The following is a 17,031-nucleotide window of genomic DNA, read 5'->3' on the forward strand; positions in this document are numbered from 1 at the left end:
ACAATACAAGCTGAATCATCAAAAAAAAAATGTGATGTCATAAATATACGAATTTGTTATATAGGTCAATTTATGGCGTGCGATACGATTCAAGAAGAGTTCACTGTAAATTGTAATGATTCGATTCAGCCAGTTTACGATTCATTCGATATCGTACGGCTCGGTTTGAGAGATGATGCAATGAGTTCCTTATTGGCAAATTACAACATGGACTTTAGTATGTAGAATTATATTACGAACAAAAAAATTGGACCTGAAAATCGATTTATCATCGAATCACACAGAGAATTTCTGCTTAAAAATAAATCGAGATACGATTGAATCGATGCGATGGGTCTACCGAGTCAATTCTCGCATTATCTTAAGCTTGAACGGTTTTGTTTTTAATGAAGGAACGGAGCTGCTCAAAAAGGAAGGATTAAACGGCTTGGACAGATGCTGACCAGTTGCTAGGCAACCAATTTCCCACTGTCCATCAAGGCGGGTTCTGGTCATGCTGGAGTCAGATCAGGTAAACCTTGTCAACAGGACTCTCCTTACTCAGATGTGTATTTTTTTATTTATTTTTTTTCCCATGAAGAAAATTTAGCTCTCTCTGAAGCAGTTCATTGATGTGATCAGTTCAACATACTATCGTTTGTTATTCTATGTATGCAATGTTATCCTCACTTTAGATGACAAAAGAAGAAAATGCAACTAACTAAATAAATAATAATAATAATAATTTAAAAAATTGGTTGACTATTAAGACTTGCGGAAGGCTCCAAAATATATTGGAAGACTCTACCGGACAAGCTTTGTGCACTGTTCGGCTCATCTTGATTTGTTATACTCGAGTATTGGATTGTATTGGATTATTCATTAGACCTGAGAGTTGGGAGGTTTGCTCAAGCGGCCGGCGTAGTGAAAGAAGTAATTAGCATCAGACAAGCAGTGATTACGGACGAAGCTAATGTCCCTGGACGGGATGCAAACTCTCCGTGTGTGTCGGCTTGTGTGTGTGTGGAGAAAGACAAAGCTGTATCAAAATCTGCTGTTCCTGCATTCATTGCAGATAACGAGGCACACCAACAGAGGGGAGTGTTTGTCTAAGATTGAAACCTAATTTGAAGACTTCAGGAGTCATCAAATGTCAACAAATCATTATGGAGTCAATTTGAGGTAATTCAGTTATACATAAAATTTTAATAATAAAAGTATTATTTTGGTCTACTTACATAAACTATTATTTTAATAAAAATGGCTATTTTTTTCATATTTCATATACTATTTTTTGATTTACAATCTCCATATGTAAATAGTGGCGTTTGTAAAACGTGGCTTAGCTCGCCATCTAGTGGACAGAAAACGCGAGTCCCTTTGCTCCCAGTTTGATCCAAGTAGTGGATCGAGCTCGTGTGGCATCCATAAAGCGGAGCATATCACCATCAAGTGGCACCAAACATCTCTAAAGTGTCTGGTTTAACAAGCGTGTGAGCCAACCGCCCCCCCCCCCCACCCCAATGTGGAGACTTGGGAGGAGGAGGAGGGTCATTGAGTCCCAGCCCCTTGGCTCCTTCTCGGTTCCTGCGCCTCTGCTGCAACTGTGCGCCACACGCAGCATGGCTCTGTGCGCGAGTAGGACGCTCCTGGCCTTCTTTGTGGCTTTCTGCACACCTGGATGCGGGTGGACAGGTAAAGCTGATTTCTACCAATCCCATCTGCCTAGAATGTTCTGTCGTAATATTATTTTTGCTTATTGGCGATGAAAGCTTGGAGAAAAAGGGTGCAGGGTAGGTGTGGTTGGGGTGGCTTGATGCTGAGTCGATTACTCTTCAATATTGTTTTGGATTTTTTTTGTGAGGGGAAAAAAAATTACTGTAAAAAATATTAATTTTGTGAATTGGTTTATATATAAATGATTTTTTATATAATATTTTTAAAATATTCGTAAGGCTTTTTCATTGAGTTTGGAGGTGACGTTAACATAGTTGGGGTGTGCATGCTTGTTTTTTTTGTTTTTTGCTACTAGAATAAAATGTAATTGCTCATCCACTACACTAGGTGGCAGTGAAGGTTTCATTGTCTGCATACTGATAGCAAAAATTATGTTACAAATAGTTTTTTTGGGGTATCAATTGGCATATATCTACCCTACGGACAGTCCAGAAATGTTGCCAGTTTATAATTTATTTCCTTAAATTCCACTTTCCTGGAACTTGACTTGGGTGCCTACAGTCTAATATGATTCACTGCGAAAACATCCTTGAAATAATCGTCGTAACAACAGTCATGCGAAAATAAATCTCCAAAGCAGCAGACTTGGATAAGTGACCAAGGGAACATTTTTTCAAGTTTACATTCCTCTTCACTCCTCAGCAGCCCTCCTTTCTTTTTTTTTTTCGGGTCCATTTACTTTCTTACTGACGAATCACTTTGGGGAGCTCCTTAATGCAATCACAGGTCAGTTACACGCCTCCCCCCCCCCCGAGCATTTTTTTACAGTAGTTGTTAATGGAGATGCGAGTGCTCCTCGTTTACTTTCTCGATTCACATGTCATCGGGTTGTCAGCGTCATATTTATCAAGTTATTTTGTGGACTGCTGGGTGTATCCGGACGCCTTGGCAACAGGAGAACAGAGGCGTAGTGTATTTGGGTCATGTCAGCTCACCTCCTTGTGGAAAGCGGGAGAGTAAGTGAGACGGAGAAGAGTGAGTGAGTGGGGGAGAGGCGATCATGTCCTTGCAAGCCAATGGAATTTAATTTCCCTGCCCCTCTTAACATGCTGGAATTCTGCAGGAGCTTTCTCAAGAGACTTTTCCACAATGAGGAATTTTTTGCTCCTTTTATTGTGTTTTGACGGAGAAAAATCGAAATGATCTCAATGATCTCCAAGCACCTGCGCCTCGACTGGCCAAATGCCAAATGCCAGCAGTGACATGTCTCGTGTCGTGATGTCACGTCAGGGCAACGCTCGAAAATATTCAGTGTGAGCCACAAATAATGCACACCTGTCACCGCAGCGATGAGGTCATTAAACCGCTAAGCTAAGTTCAAACATTAATTTTGGAAGGCTTTAAAAGAGAAAATAAAATTAATCGGCGTCAAATCCTTGGAATTCTACAGATCATGTTTTAAGTCATTAGGAAAAGACAAGCCCAAGTTGGTTGATCTGCAAGAGGGAGGGCTGCGCCGCTGTGGGAGTGGTTACAGATGTATTTTGTTTTTCGTTTGGGTTCATTTGGGGTCAGACCGACAGGTAGACACTCAATGGCGGATCACGGGTGGGCCTAGCTAGTGAAGGGTAGTTAAGTTGAGTTATTAGGGTCAAGGGTACACAGTTGGGGTTGGCGTTTGGGATTTTTTTGTGGCAAGGTGAGAGGCGCTCTTGTAAAAACCTCACCATGGTGTTTCCGAAGTTTTGACATGCCTGCTTTGACCCCAGGGATCTCGTCTCCTCTTGTCAACTAAAATTGTACGCATGGCTGAATTTGTATTGCAGCGGAGAAGCCCTTGCGGACACATAATGGCAAAGCGACTTCATTGGTCAAAAGCCTGAGGGAGAGCTGGGAGCCTTCCATCCATCTGGACGGAAGGCCGGTGGAGCGTTTTAACAGGCCATTGAGGACTCATCGCTACACCCGAGTGGGCAAGGAGAGTCGTGCTCCCTTAGTGGAGGATGTCGGTAAGACCCCCCCCCCCCCTCCCCCCTGTGTTATTTCCTCGGCAGCGTCGTAAATAACAGGTAGCGCTAGCCTTTGCTTCATAAATGTGTCTGGCCGGCTACTGTTGGAAACATCAAAGACACATTTGTTACGAGCAAGCCAGCAGAAGGAGAAGGCGGAGTGGAATAGATTTCAGGAAAATAAAACACAAAAGAGGGAAAGTTGTGATGGAAAAGGAAAGTGATGATGAAAAAAAAATGGATTAGTGAATAGCGAGGTGGGAGTCCACTGTATATAATTTTCCAAATCTATATTTTTATTTTTAGATCCTGAATGGGTAAAGCTTGATGGCTTTGCTGTGCTGAGCAGCGCACCAGTCAGCAACACCTCAACAGGTAAAAGTAACTTTTAGCTATATTATTGATTTGGCGCCTTGGTGGGGGGGGGAGCAGATTTAGCACCATATCACTCGTAGGCGTATTCCGATTTCTGCATGAACCTAAAATGCACTCTAAACTTGACAAGCCAAGTGAGATGTCAAGATGGTACTTGACATCCAAGTTTCAGGCATGGTTACACGCTGAGAAGGATGCAAAACTCAAGGTTATCGATCACGCCGTGTCACATTTTTACTTCCCCTTTGAAATGCAAGACACCCCTCCGGGGGCCTTCAAATAGAACTCATTGACCTTGAGTGCATTTTTTTCCAAGTCAAAGCCAAGTTCAGGCAGGTGAGCGGAAAAGCAGACCGTATTTGGAGAGAACTTCCTTCCAGGCTGTTCCATATATTTGATATTTCTCAAATTTATTTTCTGTCACAGGCGCAGTTCGGTTCACATACCCTGCGGCGAGAAACCAGACGGCGTTGAAGCGTGCCGCTCGGGTGAACAGAACAACACACCGCCAAGGTGCTTCTAGCCCCAGGACCTACCGGAGGAGGGCCCCTCAGTCTTCCACCGGTCCCCGACAACCCGAGAGGAGCTTTGCAAGAACATCTTCGCTGGCGAGAAGACACCACACCAAGCCTCAGTCTGACCAGAGGAACCGTAACTCGCAGAAATTAAGTAAGAAACTGTTTCATAGCAGAGTATTAGGTGAGGGATTTAGCTACATGTAGAATTCAGTGACAGGAGTATAATGAGTGCATTTTTTTGGTTCCATTTTTTTAGTGTCATTCGTGTAAACCCTGGTCGTGCCTGGTATCCTTCTCTATTCATAGCATCTGAGTCCGTTCATGTGGTGTCACTGCAGGCACAGAATTCCCAAGTCCAGAGAGCTCCTGCAAACGACGCGGCAACAAAAATGATCGCTCCAGGTACGTCGCGCTGATTGGTCGCCACTCATCGCCATTGATTTGAATCCATTTTTTTTTGTCATGTCCTAAGCAGAACCGCCTGAGTACGAGGCGAAAGACATCAGTGTCAGGGTCATGTCTGCAAAATCGGTCCTCATCACCTGGGTTGACCCTGCTGTGGAAATGGGAAAGATCGAATCTGGGGAATTCAGGTGAAGAAGAAACCCAAAATCTTGCACTTAAAAAAAATCTAAGCTTAAGGTCCGTCTGTCTCGTTGAAGGTCCTACACAGTCCGGTACCGGGAGAAGGGTGAATCAGCCCGCTGGGAGTACAAACAGAGCAACCAGAGGAGAGTGATGGTGGACACCCTGTCTGCTGATAGCATGTATGAATTTGCCGTCAAAATCTCTCAAGGAGAAAATGATGGCAAGTGGAGTGTATCCGTCTATCAGAGGACCCCCGAGTCAGGTAGGAGCACGCTGAAGAATTCCCCATGAGCTTATTCTTGGGTTTCAATGTCGGCTGGAGCACGTATCGGACAAAAAGTTGATTTACTGCAATGTCGGCATTTCCTCCCTGCTGAGTTTTCCGTCAACTTCCATGCATGGTTGTCAAAAGAAAGCAAAGGATATATAGCGGCGACATTTTTCTTAGTTTAAAGAACCCTGGTCCATTTTATGGCTTCAAGTGCTTCAAGCAAGATTTTTCCTCATGTCTGTTGTTGCCCTTGTGTGACTCATTTGTTCTCTCCTCACTTGGAAGCACCATCTGGCCCACCAGAGAACTTTGAAGTCAAACCGCTACGGGGTAAAGGGACTGCTGTGACGGCCACTTGGGATCCTCCTGAGGAGACCAATGGGAGGATACGAGGTACTGCCCAAGATCTTTAGCTCCTGAGTTCCAGGATGTGTCTTCACAGCAGTTGTCTCCACACAGAGTACATCCTGTCTTATGCTCCTGCACTGAAGCCATTTGGGATGAAAAGCACGACGTACCGAGGCAGCACCACCTCAGCGACGATAGACGGACTAACACCTGGAGATCGGTACATCTTCAAAATCAAAGCCACCAACAGGAGGGGACAAGGACCGCTAAGCAAGGCCTTCAGTGTTGTCATGCCTGGATGTAAGAATGACTCAACGTGGACAGTACTCCAGTGTTTACATCATAAATTGAAGGTCCATTCTTTTCCTTCTAACTAGCCAGCAGTGCCGTCTCTTCAAGGACCAAGGACAGCCAGAGGACTAGCTACAAGCCTTCCAAAAACGACGCCATCGATGACAAATCAGAGCTCCAATCAACGGAAGCACCAGAAGAAGAAGAAGAACCGACCGAAGCCGCTAAGCCACGCAACTCTGCACCCGTCAGTAGACGGGTGCGGCCACTTTCTCAGACACGTTCTTATCACAGCATCATGTCCACAGTAAGAGGCGGAGTCAGGAACGGAGTAAACAAAGGCAGAACCTCAGCTCGAGAGGATGAGGAGGAGGAGGATGAAGAGGATGAGGTAATACCTACAACCTCCTCTCCGGAAGAACCTACGACAACCACGGAGTCTGAACCTGAGACAAAAGAGCCATATAATGATGTTTCCTCTGAATCTGAGGATGACATTTACAGTGAAGTGGATGAAGTCCCAACTCCCGAGACCCCCAGCCTGAAAGTTTTTACACCCTCCCCGACGAAACCCTCGTCTGTTTATCCGCAGCAAAGAAAACCCACAAAGCTCAGGCTCCATCAAAAAGGAGGCACCTCTTCATCATTGCCATCGCTTCCAAAATCATCTTCTTCACCTTCAACCACAACCCTGCGTAATACCCAGGACACAAGAAAGGACACAGCGTCCACACACCTTCAGAGCAAAGACATGTCCAATGATCCTCGAGGCAAAGGATCTGCATCATCCGGCCGGACAATTGGATCTGGCTTTGGTGGACGAAACGGTTACGGCCGAAGGAACCTAGGAATTCCTTTTAGAGGAAATTCAACCAGAACGCCCAACGGTTACAGACCGGGTATACCTTCACAGCCACGTTTGCCAAGCAGAACTCACAACCAGGTCACATTGCAGTCCACCTTACCGGAGCAGTCCATCAATGAAGCGGCAGTCGGGTCATCTTCGGAAGGAAGGATCAACGGCAAAACGATATCATCGACGACTGAGAAATCGGAAATCCCTTCATCCTCCCCATCGAATGGCGCTGGAGCTTCAGATGCAAACACCCGAAACATTTTAACTTCGCATCAACCAATAGCAACTTCAAACCGGGATTCACAGAGCTCTTTGCAGAACATAGAAAAGTCAAATCCATCACCAGAAGACGCGGCAACAAATGAGGGAATACTTCACCAGAACAATTTCAAAAACACAGGGGAACCCAAAGTTGAAGAACCTACTACAAGCTTCAAAGAAGATCCCAAGGAAGAGGAGAAAAAGAAAAACGAGGAGAGTCCTAATAAAACAACCCGTATCAGAGTTACTCCTTCCCTTGCGGAGAGATTTAAGTTCCTAACCAGGTCGGGTTCAGGAACAAGAGTCCCATTTTCCAGAAATGGTGGCAGGACTCCTTGGAGCAGATCTGCATCCTCAACAGGAGCCGGCAGACCCATTTTGCAGGGGACACCCAGTAGGGACTCAGGTACTGCAGGAGGCTCCTCGATTCAGGAGACGAGTGAAAACCCAACTGCCACTTCTCGTGACTCCCTAAAAAACGATGACCTGGGCGGGAGTTCTTACAAACCCTCACTGACTGACAGAAATTCCGAACATAGCAACTCAAGATATCCAACTCCACCAGCTCCTTCACCTTCTTCAAACTCTGCCCTATCTATAAATGTGAAATCAAGCGATGATGGTAATAACGATTATGATAAGAAGGACTACCTTGATAAGAGAGAAAACAGTGGGATCAATAAAAATATTGCACAACCCGCAGTGGACCAAACGAATCCAGCCACAACATCAACCGGAGCAAACAGAAACATGGAAGACAATGAGAGTGTAGCTACAAGAGACAACCCTTCGAGGACTAGCTCATCGCCCGTGGTCCCTCCTTCTTACCGCCGTCCTAATTTCGGCATGAATGGGAGGATACGCTCCCCTCATCTTGGAACCAGACTGTTTGGTGGATCCAGGCTTCCCAGCAGATCACAATCAACACACGATTCCAGACTGGGTTCTTCAACAACATCTGATTCATCTTCATCATCCACCCACTCGTCTTCTTCGAATCGACTCAGACCAATGTTTACGTCAGATCGCAACGGAAGCAGATTCTCGAGTCCAACGAGGACTGGGGGGATCGCGGAGGGTCGAATCCAGTCGATATCGTTGTCACCATCTTCACCTCGAGACGGCTTTAGAAGCCAGGGGGGCAGAAGTCGCTACCCTACCCTCAGAGGCAAAACATCCAATGGAGCCGCCAATGGAAATGGTAAAGTCAAATGGTAAAATGCATGAAATAATTTGGAGACGTCACAAGGCAACTCGTGAGTAAGACAATGATTGTGTGAATCTTCTCATCATCTAGGTCAAAATGGACAACCCCATCTGGATAAAGACTCCTCAGACGTTCATAGAATGAGCAAGTCTGTTGGGCAAAGGCTTATTACTGGACCTGACGGAAACAAATGGGTAACATTCCGAGACTAGACATGATCTTAATTATTCTAACATCTAACATCTATTGCGGTTGATTAAGTTGGTAGATCTGGAATTGGGGATCCTTATGAACCAGGATGGAAAAGTCCTCCAGGACTCCCAGGGCCGACCAAAGAGAGTCGTACTTGGCGAGGATGGACGCACCATTTTTGGTAACACATTCTCAATGGCAGCGGTTTTAGAACACACTCATCAGGTTCAGTGTATAACAACTCCTTTCCCTCCAACTAGACCATCTGGGAAGCCCCCTCCTGAACCAGGAAGGCATGGCTTTGTTTGGTCACGGCCGAGATAGTCGCCCAGTGGTCAACCCCAAAGAGAAGATCCTCATGGTTGGAGGAAAACCGCTGCTTGGCTTGGACTTGCCTCACCTCAGGACCACCACTACCACCACCACCAGAGCTCCAACCACTACCCCGGAACCCACCACCGTAGAATGGACTACGGCGGAGTCCACCACTGAAGATCTATTCCCGACATGTCCACCAGGAACCTTCGCCAAAATGGATGAAGACGGGGATCTAATGGTTGACTCGGAAGGAATATTAAACTGTTTCTCAGAAGGTGAGTCTACATTGATATTGGTTCTCTTCCGATATTTGATTAACAGAGTTTTCTGGCACTGCATGACAGGAACCAATAAAAGTGGAACTGGCCTGTTGAAACAATCCTTCACACATTTTCCACCCTTATGTGTTTGTTGACTAGATTCGAATTCGCATTCTGAGAAAAAAAACACATGACACGTCAATAACGATTGTTTTGGTTTAATAAATGGACTGCGTTCAAAATGATCTCATCCAAGCTGCCCGCTAATGACTCCATTGTGTTTGACATACTTCACGGTGGACGTTATAAAGGATCCAGCGTGTTGTTGAGTTGGGTCTAAATCACTTCTTAGCAAATACTCATAAATACTTTTGTCGCTAGATGACTTTGTACTCCAGACTACGCCGCCTCTGCCTACCACGACGACCCCGCCGACAACCACAACCACCGTCGCCACCACCACAACCACAACAGAGATGCCGACTCCAGACACCAGATCCGGCCGAGGTCCTTTAGCGGAGTTTGACGAAAGTGGGAAGAAACGATTTACAGGTAATTTATCAAAAAAAATTTGATGCTCAGTCAACGTTGGCCCTCCTGCTAAAACTCATTTCGAGAGTTTCACTCTATGACCAAAGTTTAATCAAAACATGGATTAACGATTCATGCAATCAAATCCAGCCAAATGAATGATCCAAATAACATAAGCCTTTATTTATGCCTCTTGGAGCAATCAAAATATGAAAAGCGTGTTGGCATAAGCATTGTAATCTCCCAAGCTGGACTTTTACCCAAAGCAAAACAATCGGCCTTAATCACGGCTACACTGATCTGAACTAATTCTTTTGTTATTTCCTGTTAGCGGTCTCACCTTGGTGCTATTGTTTCGGTCTCATTTGGTTTTAATGAACCAAATCCTGCTAGTCATAACACAATTGAAATATTTTGATATATTATTTATATAGATGAAACTTGACGATTGATTAGACTGGTAATTACAGCATGCACTTTTCTGCGAGAAGACACATTTGCTTTTATCAGCCTTATCGTGGAGATTTATGAGGGCTCTCATTTGCTCCAAAATCAACATTTGTTCTTTTGGACATGGTTTATTTTGGTCAGTAACGTGACCACCTCCTTTCACATGGCGCCATCTGAAAGTTATTATTCTCCCTTATTATGCGCGGCGATAAAAACGGGCACTGAACCGAAGGAAAAGTGAACGACTCATAAAACGACTCACATTTGTTCTCTTGAGCTAACATTATCTCGAGTTATTTGTATAACGACCTACGACCAGACGAAGATGAAACGAAGAGTCTTAGCTTGTCGTTCTTATAAATTGCGTAAATCCCCTTTACGATTCGCGTCCACGTCGACAGAGTGAATTGTGTTGGATGAGTCGGATGTCTCGACATATTTTATCTTGTATCTGAACTCTGCCGCGAGAGTTTTCCCAGTCGTATTTTATCCGCGTTGGAGTCTCACATGCCAGATATGTTTGGATTACAAGCGGAGGATGCGGAGTCTCAAAAGGGAGGGTTCCGTAACGAAGATGAGGAAACGGCAGGATTTCAACGAAAACCAACAAAAAAACAAAATTGTTATCATTGTAATTAGAAGTGGTAAACTGTCCCACACACACACAGAGAGCGAGAGCTACGGAATGTCGACACTGACACGTGGAAGCCTCTCGGCCCAATCATCTGCAGAGGTGGGAACGGGTCCAGCCTCGTGCGGTTGCTTCCAAATCCCAGTTAAACTCGGAATTCACAGCTGTAGGTCCAGCTGGCCTTCTCCGAAACTCAGAAAACAAAGAGGCAAAGGCGGAGGCAACGGAAGGACTTGGTTTAAGATCATATAAGTCAAAACTTATTTCAAAAGGAATGAAAAGGATCTGTTTCCAAGATCCAAGGTTCTCCTGACATTATTTTCCTTTTGAAATAGAAATATCAGCGACTATGATTTTGTATGAATGGAATCATTCATTGCTGGATTTCCATCTGTCCATCAGCACCGTATGTGAACTACATCCAAAAGGACCCGGGATCTCCGTGCTCCCTGACGGAGGCTCTGGAATACCTCCAAGTTGACATCCTGGAAGATCTGATCAAGAACGACACTCGCGTCTCCAATCAAAAGCAGCAGCCCAAAAATAAACCCCATAATCTCACCGTGGTCGCCATGGAGGGCTGCCACTCGTTCATCATCCTGGACTGGGGCCGTCCATTGAAGGATGACATGGTTTCAGGTAAGACGTGATAGCTGATAACAAAATGGCCGCCGAACAAAATGGCTTCTTGTGCTCTTAAGCTTTATCGCAGAATTTCTCAGTCTATTTCGTTTCTCAGGGGAAACAAAAAAAAGTCTGTGAGGCGCGGAAGTTAAAAATAATTTAAGATAAGGAGTTGGTGTGTGAAAAATGCGGGACTATCAGAGGCAAGGTTTTAAGAGTCGCAGAATGTTTGATTTGGCAGACACACACGAGCTCCTTCTTGTGTTGTGGGACGGGCCGCCGTCTTTTGATGTGGAAAACAGATAGTGTCTCCAGTGCCACATTTTTTTTGGGGGGGGGTTGTATTTGGTATTTTCTTTTCAGCCCTTAGCGTTTCCTTCCCGCTGGTGTGAATCATTTGCTTTACTTTCAACTTAGCATAAGATGAAATGATCATCTGGTGCAGCATTTAGGATATTTAGCTTTTTTTTTTTGGGGTCAATTTCTTTTGGAATGTTTCATTCATAGTAAAGAATGACAGAGGAGGGTAGCTTAAAACGATTCCCCGCTGTCAACAGTCAGCTGCGTTGATGTGGCGCCAATAAAAATAAAAAAAAAGTCTCAAAATTCAACAGGTCGAGTTTGATGTGCTGCCATATGTTGTTTCGATAAAGCTTTAGAGGGAATTCCTCCAGGGTGCACGACCTCCAGGTCACGTACCGGATTGGAGTCTTTTCACTGCATGACTGCACGAGTGACGTGAAGAAGAAAACAGGAAGTGGCTGGATTAAAGCCAACTCAGGAAAAGTTATTTTTGTAACGGTAGACCGGAGTGGACTCGTTGAAATTCTGTTTTGTGCTTACAGGCTACATGGTGTACAGTGCTTCGTATGACGACGTGCTCAACAATCGATGGTCCTCAAAGGTATCCAATGGGACTCATCTGGCTGTGGAGAATCTCAAACCCAACTCCAGGTAACAATCACTTTGTTTTTGGAGCACCCGACTTGAAGCCGTCCAAAATTTAGCCCGAAAAATAATAACGTTGTAAAACTGATCAGTTTTGAACTCCATGAGACCAAGCCCCAATAAAAATGGCTAACTTCTTGTTTTCCAAGTAAGAGAACATCTTGTCTAAATTGATCAAGTCTGGTATGAAGTGGAACAGCCTCTGGTGCTCTTTCTTGGCTCCGCTGGATTTTGGACTGTTAGGACACCATCTCACCGTGACACAACACCGAAAATATTCCCATAGTTCTTTGTATATTCATTTACATGGCACTGATTTGTTTGCCTTTATGAGGGGATGCAATTGTTAAATCAAAACAGCTTGATCCAAGCACTCTGACAAGCTTCCTGATCATCCAAACATCTGACTCAATTTGGAGTCAACGGTGGCATGTGGAGAAATATGTTTTGAATATTCATCACAAACATGTCATCAGCTGATGAAATCCATTTGCACGAGGCTAAACAACGCTTGCTTCACATTAAGAAGTAGCACGTCAACGTACGACACTTTCCTTTTTTTCAAGTCGGGTCAAAATGACCCGTATGTGTGGATTTCGACACGATAAAGCAGGTGTTTCGTCTACGGCCTGCCGAGAGCCGAACGGAGCACCTGCTGAAGAAGTCAAACAATGGAGCTGTGTTTCAGTGTCAACTTTTCCGAAAGTTCGTCTAGCTCCTCCCTAGCAACCAGCGTGTATCCAAGCTGGCATGTCTGTCTGTCTGACTTGGTTACAGTTATTCATGGGACCACTGCTGTGGGACACTCTTGGCATTTCCCAAAACTTGAGGCTCCTTCTGCTTTCCACACACGCACACTATATGCCGCCGCTCTAATGCGGATATATTTCCACGAGGTGTTCTGCTCGTTAGATTAACAAAATACGCAGCCGTTCAGAACCTCGACAGCCGACGAAATAGGGCGGACGAAAACAGTTTGTGAATAATTGCCTCGGCGGTTTTATCGGACCCGGATCGTGAAAAGAAGAGCGGAACTCTCGTCACAGTTTCCACCATTTTTGGAAACGGTTTCTCGTTAGCAAACAGATCAAATGGAGGAGAAATATAAATCATTTGAGTTATTTTGGAATAATAGAGGTTGAATCGAACCACTTCATTTCAAACGACAAGAGATCATCTGAGGCTCTTTTTCCAAATATTTTCAAGTAAGTTCCTTTTGTTTTTGTATTCTGCTTGAGGATTTTTTTTTTTCCACCCCGCTCCAATTTGGTTTTTCATGACATCACCGCTCGCTCTCTGCATCTGCTTTTTCTTTCCTCCTCTTTCTCGCTTCGGTGCTGTATATTTCGGTCACTGTTGTTATGCGGCTCCGGTGATTGGAACCAGGCCTGGCGGTTGCAGGCTTTTTGGCTCCCAAAACCATCCGATGGCCAACTTGCGTGAATGGACTCCTGCACAAACAAATCCTCCGTGAAGTTGTGATACTTCCACTAAGTTCATCCTTGCTATCATCTAATCGCCGCTTGTCCCTTCAGCATACCTTCAAAGTGATCTGCTCCACTTTGAATCCCCACCAATAGGGAAACGGGCCTCGAGTCCTGAATCAGGCTGACCAAAGTCATCTGCTATAGTCATTAGCATTTGCTTCACTTTAGCAGAGCCACAACAGAATGACACTAAAAGCCCTCATGAGTTGTGCTTTTTTGTTTTCTTTCAGGTACTACTTCAAAGTCCAGGCCAAGAATGTGTTTGGGTTGGGACCTGTCAGCGAAACGCTCACCTATGTCACCGAATCAGGTGAGCACCACGGCGGTATAAAAATGTCACGACGGGATTATTTATTCTGCCACAAATAAAAATCGTCTGACCTCAAGGAGGCCATCGCAGGCTAGCAGATGTGTTTATCTATCCGGTGAAAACATTAACATTGTCCTCCATGTTGTTTCTTTCAGACGACCCTCTTCTCATTGAAAGACCGCCTGGTGAGTCCAGTCCAATTAGTTTTTGACGTACTAGTAAGTCAATCTTAAAACGAAATGACCACTCGTAGAAATCAAAAAAAGCAATAACTCTAGAACGGAGCCCTGAGGGACGCCAGGACTTGTATGTTGCTAGTTATATTTAATCTTTTTTTTTTTTGGGGGTATATTTTTGTTTCAGGCGGAGAGCCAATTTGGATCCCTTTCTCCTTCCGCTACAACTCGGCCCACAGTTCCTGTAAAGGCAGTCAGTACGTCAAGCGGACGTGGTACCGGAAATTTGTGGGCGTGGTTTTGTGCAACTCTCTGCGATACAAGATCTTCATGGGAGACGGTCTTAGAGGTATGTCTGAATCCACATTTTGTATTGAAAAACAAATCCCCTACTTTAATCTATTCAGCTCAAAACAATCGTGCTGGTTAGTTTATCGTCTATTATGCATTACAGATGTTCGTTTTCACGCTAAGACTCAAACTCCGTGAAGATGATCCGTATAAACAAAAGCGTTTCGTCCTGCAGAGCCTTTCTACAGTATCGGAGACACGGTGGGAGAAGGAGAAGATCATTGTCAGTTTGTGGACTCGCACAGGGACGGCAGGACTGGGCCCGCGTATCTCTCTCTTACTCTGCCTTCAGCTCAAGGTAAACATGAGCTCATAGTTGGACTTCTTTTATCGAATAGGCTTGGCTTGATGTTTTTTTTTTTTTTTTTGCTTGGACCGGTTGCGACTAGTTACACGCAATTATCGACATTAACCTTTGGGCGTTTATGATGACTGATGTTTAATGGGGAGTAATTCAATGACGTTGAGGACGCAGTACTAATTCTATCCCCCCCCTCCCCTCTAGGATATTATCGTGCCTACAGACAGGAGCCTGTCACATTTGGAGTGATTGGCAGAAGAACACCCCATCATTTCGTGGGCTGGTATGAATGTGGGGTGCCCATCCCTGGAAAGTGGTAGGAGGAGGAGGGGGAGGGGCAGGGGGGGCACTGTTACAAAGGGCAACCAATCAGTCGCCCCGCCAACTAAAACAGAGACTTTTGCTCGCCGCAACTAAAAGACACCACTTTAATCAAATGAACATAATGCTTTGACGCAAGCCCTGTGTATTTTTTTTTTTTTTTTACATAAAGCAGTCTGTATATGAGGGAAGAAAAGGCATGAGCTTTGTAAAATTCTTGTCAAGCAAGCATCCAAGCAGCAGGTCCATATGCAATCTTATTTAAGGAACATGCATAATAGGCAATAAACTGAAGTCTAATGAGTTTCAGTCTGAAATCTGACCTTTTTTTTTTTTTTTCCCCCTCAGAATTTTTGAAAGCATTACCACGTATGTTTTTAAATGTATGCAGATGAAGAATAAAAGGAGCCCTCGGAAAGCGCGGCGATGAAAAGAGCACGGATCATTTCATCATCCGAGACACATTTTATTAGTCAATCAGCGCTTGATCAAGGTTTTGTTTTCGAGTTCCAATCGATCCAATGGGAGACTTGAGTCATAACATCATCGTGGGCCAACTGGAGCAGTTAAAACACTACTAAATATCCAAAAAGAACATATTGAGCACAGATGCAGGTGAGCCGGGGTCGCAATTTTAATGGTGGGGAATTAAAAAAAAGTTTAATTGTTGCAGAATCGAAATCTTTATTGTTCGAGTGCGATCGTCTCGCCAGGCAAATCTTCTCAACATGTTTATGATCAAATCTTTGATCGTGGATTTTCACATCCAACGGTGACTTTTTTGAAATAACAAACGAAAGGGAAAAATACTTTGCCCGTGATGTGTCGGCTGGAAAATGAGTGGAAAAGCCTGCGCCGTATTTGTCGCCGATTGAATCGTTACGTCATGAGATTCGTTCGGAGCTGCTTCCAACGAGCAGCTGTTGCTTTCAAATAAGCGGCGGTAGCCACCGGCCGCGTTCATCTTCCACGAGAAGAAAAGGCCTCAGGGTCCTGTCATTATAAAATGGCTACCTCGCCAAAATACTTCATTCAACGCATTTGTCATGAGCGCGAAGTCAAGCCAAAAATGTTGATGTCATGTATATTCGATGTCACTCCTGCCGCTGGGCGATTAAGGGAGATGAATGCTTGTTTCTGTAGTCATACTGAGCTCATTTGTCAAAATGTCTGACAGGGTGTCAAATTTTAAACAGTAGGGTCAATGTCATATTTTGATATTATATTTATATTTTATTATTTATTTTATATATATTATATTTTATTATATTTATATTATACATATATTATTTATATATATATATTTTTTTATTTTTATATTATGCAATATATTTTTTTATATTGATATTTAACTTGCTCAGTGCTTTTCAAGCTATTTGATTCACTTCATTTAGCCAATTTTGCCCAAAAAAAAAAAAAAAGAAACATCTGTTGATTAAGTCCACTAAAAGTGCCTTTAAGCCCCCCCTTTTTTTTTTCTTCATCTCATCGTGGTGGTCTTTGTGGAATAAATGCGCCGATGACAAAGACTTTGGCCCGTGAGCGTCACCTATGCTGACCGACCACATTAAGGTCTGATTAGATCTAGTCGGGCGATATTTTCCCAGAATCTGTCGGAGCACGTGTGATAGTTTGTCATGCGGGACGGTGAGCGTCAAGGTCCGTGCACGTGGCAAAAGACGCAACTTTTACAGCATAAAGGGCGAAAGGCCACGCTGGCTTGATTAAGTCCAGGCCCGGGCTTACTTTCC

The 17,031-nt window shown here is 44.3% G+C and overlaps 1 protein-coding gene across 4 annotated transcripts; it reads left to right on the forward strand.

Annotated features, from left to right (window-relative positions):
• Positions 1-1,557: 1,557 nt before the first annotated feature.
• Positions 1,558-15,584, forward strand: fndc1 (fibronectin type III domain containing 1). Of its 4 annotated transcripts, none has more exons than XM_049757426.2 (21): positions 1,558-1,674; positions 3,483-3,665; positions 3,972-4,040; positions 4,467-4,709; positions 4,865-4,960; positions 5,031-5,151; positions 5,221-5,408; positions 5,703-5,810; positions 5,877-6,065; positions 6,143-8,374; positions 8,471-8,574; positions 8,642-8,753; positions 8,833-9,165; positions 9,532-9,702; positions 11,165-11,401; positions 12,232-12,340; positions 14,052-14,131; positions 14,287-14,316; positions 14,495-14,656; positions 14,834-14,956; positions 15,164-15,584. In XM_049757426.2, exons 1-21 carry the CDS (start codon positions 1,602-1,604, stop codon positions 15,277-15,279), a joined length of 5,079 nt encoding a protein of 1,692 aa, XP_049613383.1. In that variant the 5' UTR covers positions 1,558-1,601; the 3' UTR covers positions 15,280-15,584. The 4 variants fall into 4 exon arrangements, with proteins under 4 accessions (XP_049613383.1, XP_049613384.1, XP_049613386.1 ...); XM_049757427.2 differs by having other exon boundaries at positions 5,034-5,151; XM_049757429.1 differs by lacking the exons at positions 1,558-1,674; positions 3,483-3,665; positions 3,972-4,040 and having other exon boundaries at positions 4,584-4,709; positions 4,897-4,960.
• The last annotated feature ends 1,447 nt before the right edge of the window (positions 15,585-17,031 follow it).

This window comes from Syngnathus scovelli, chromosome 20, assembly GCF_024217435.2.
Source record: "Syngnathus scovelli strain Florida chromosome 20, RoL_Ssco_1.2, whole genome shotgun sequence".
NCBI lineage: Eukaryota > Metazoa > Chordata > Actinopteri > Syngnathiformes > Syngnathidae > Syngnathus > Syngnathus scovelli.

What these genes read in the sequence shown, in the direction of transcription:
- fndc1 (XM_049757426.2), top strand. Translation starts at nt 1,602, where the DNA reads ATGGCTCTGTGCGCGAGTAGGACGCTCCTGGCCTTCTTTGTGGCTTTC. An exon ending in TGGGAAGAAACGATTTACAG is followed by an intron (nt 9,703 to 11,164) that starts GTAATTTATCAA and finishes TCTGTCCATCAG; the next exon opens with CACCGTATGTGAACTACATC. An exon ending in GAAGGATGACATGGTTTCAG is followed by an intron (nt 11,402 to 12,231) that starts GTAAGACGTGAT and finishes TTGTGCTTACAG; the next exon opens with GCTACATGGTGTACAGTGCT.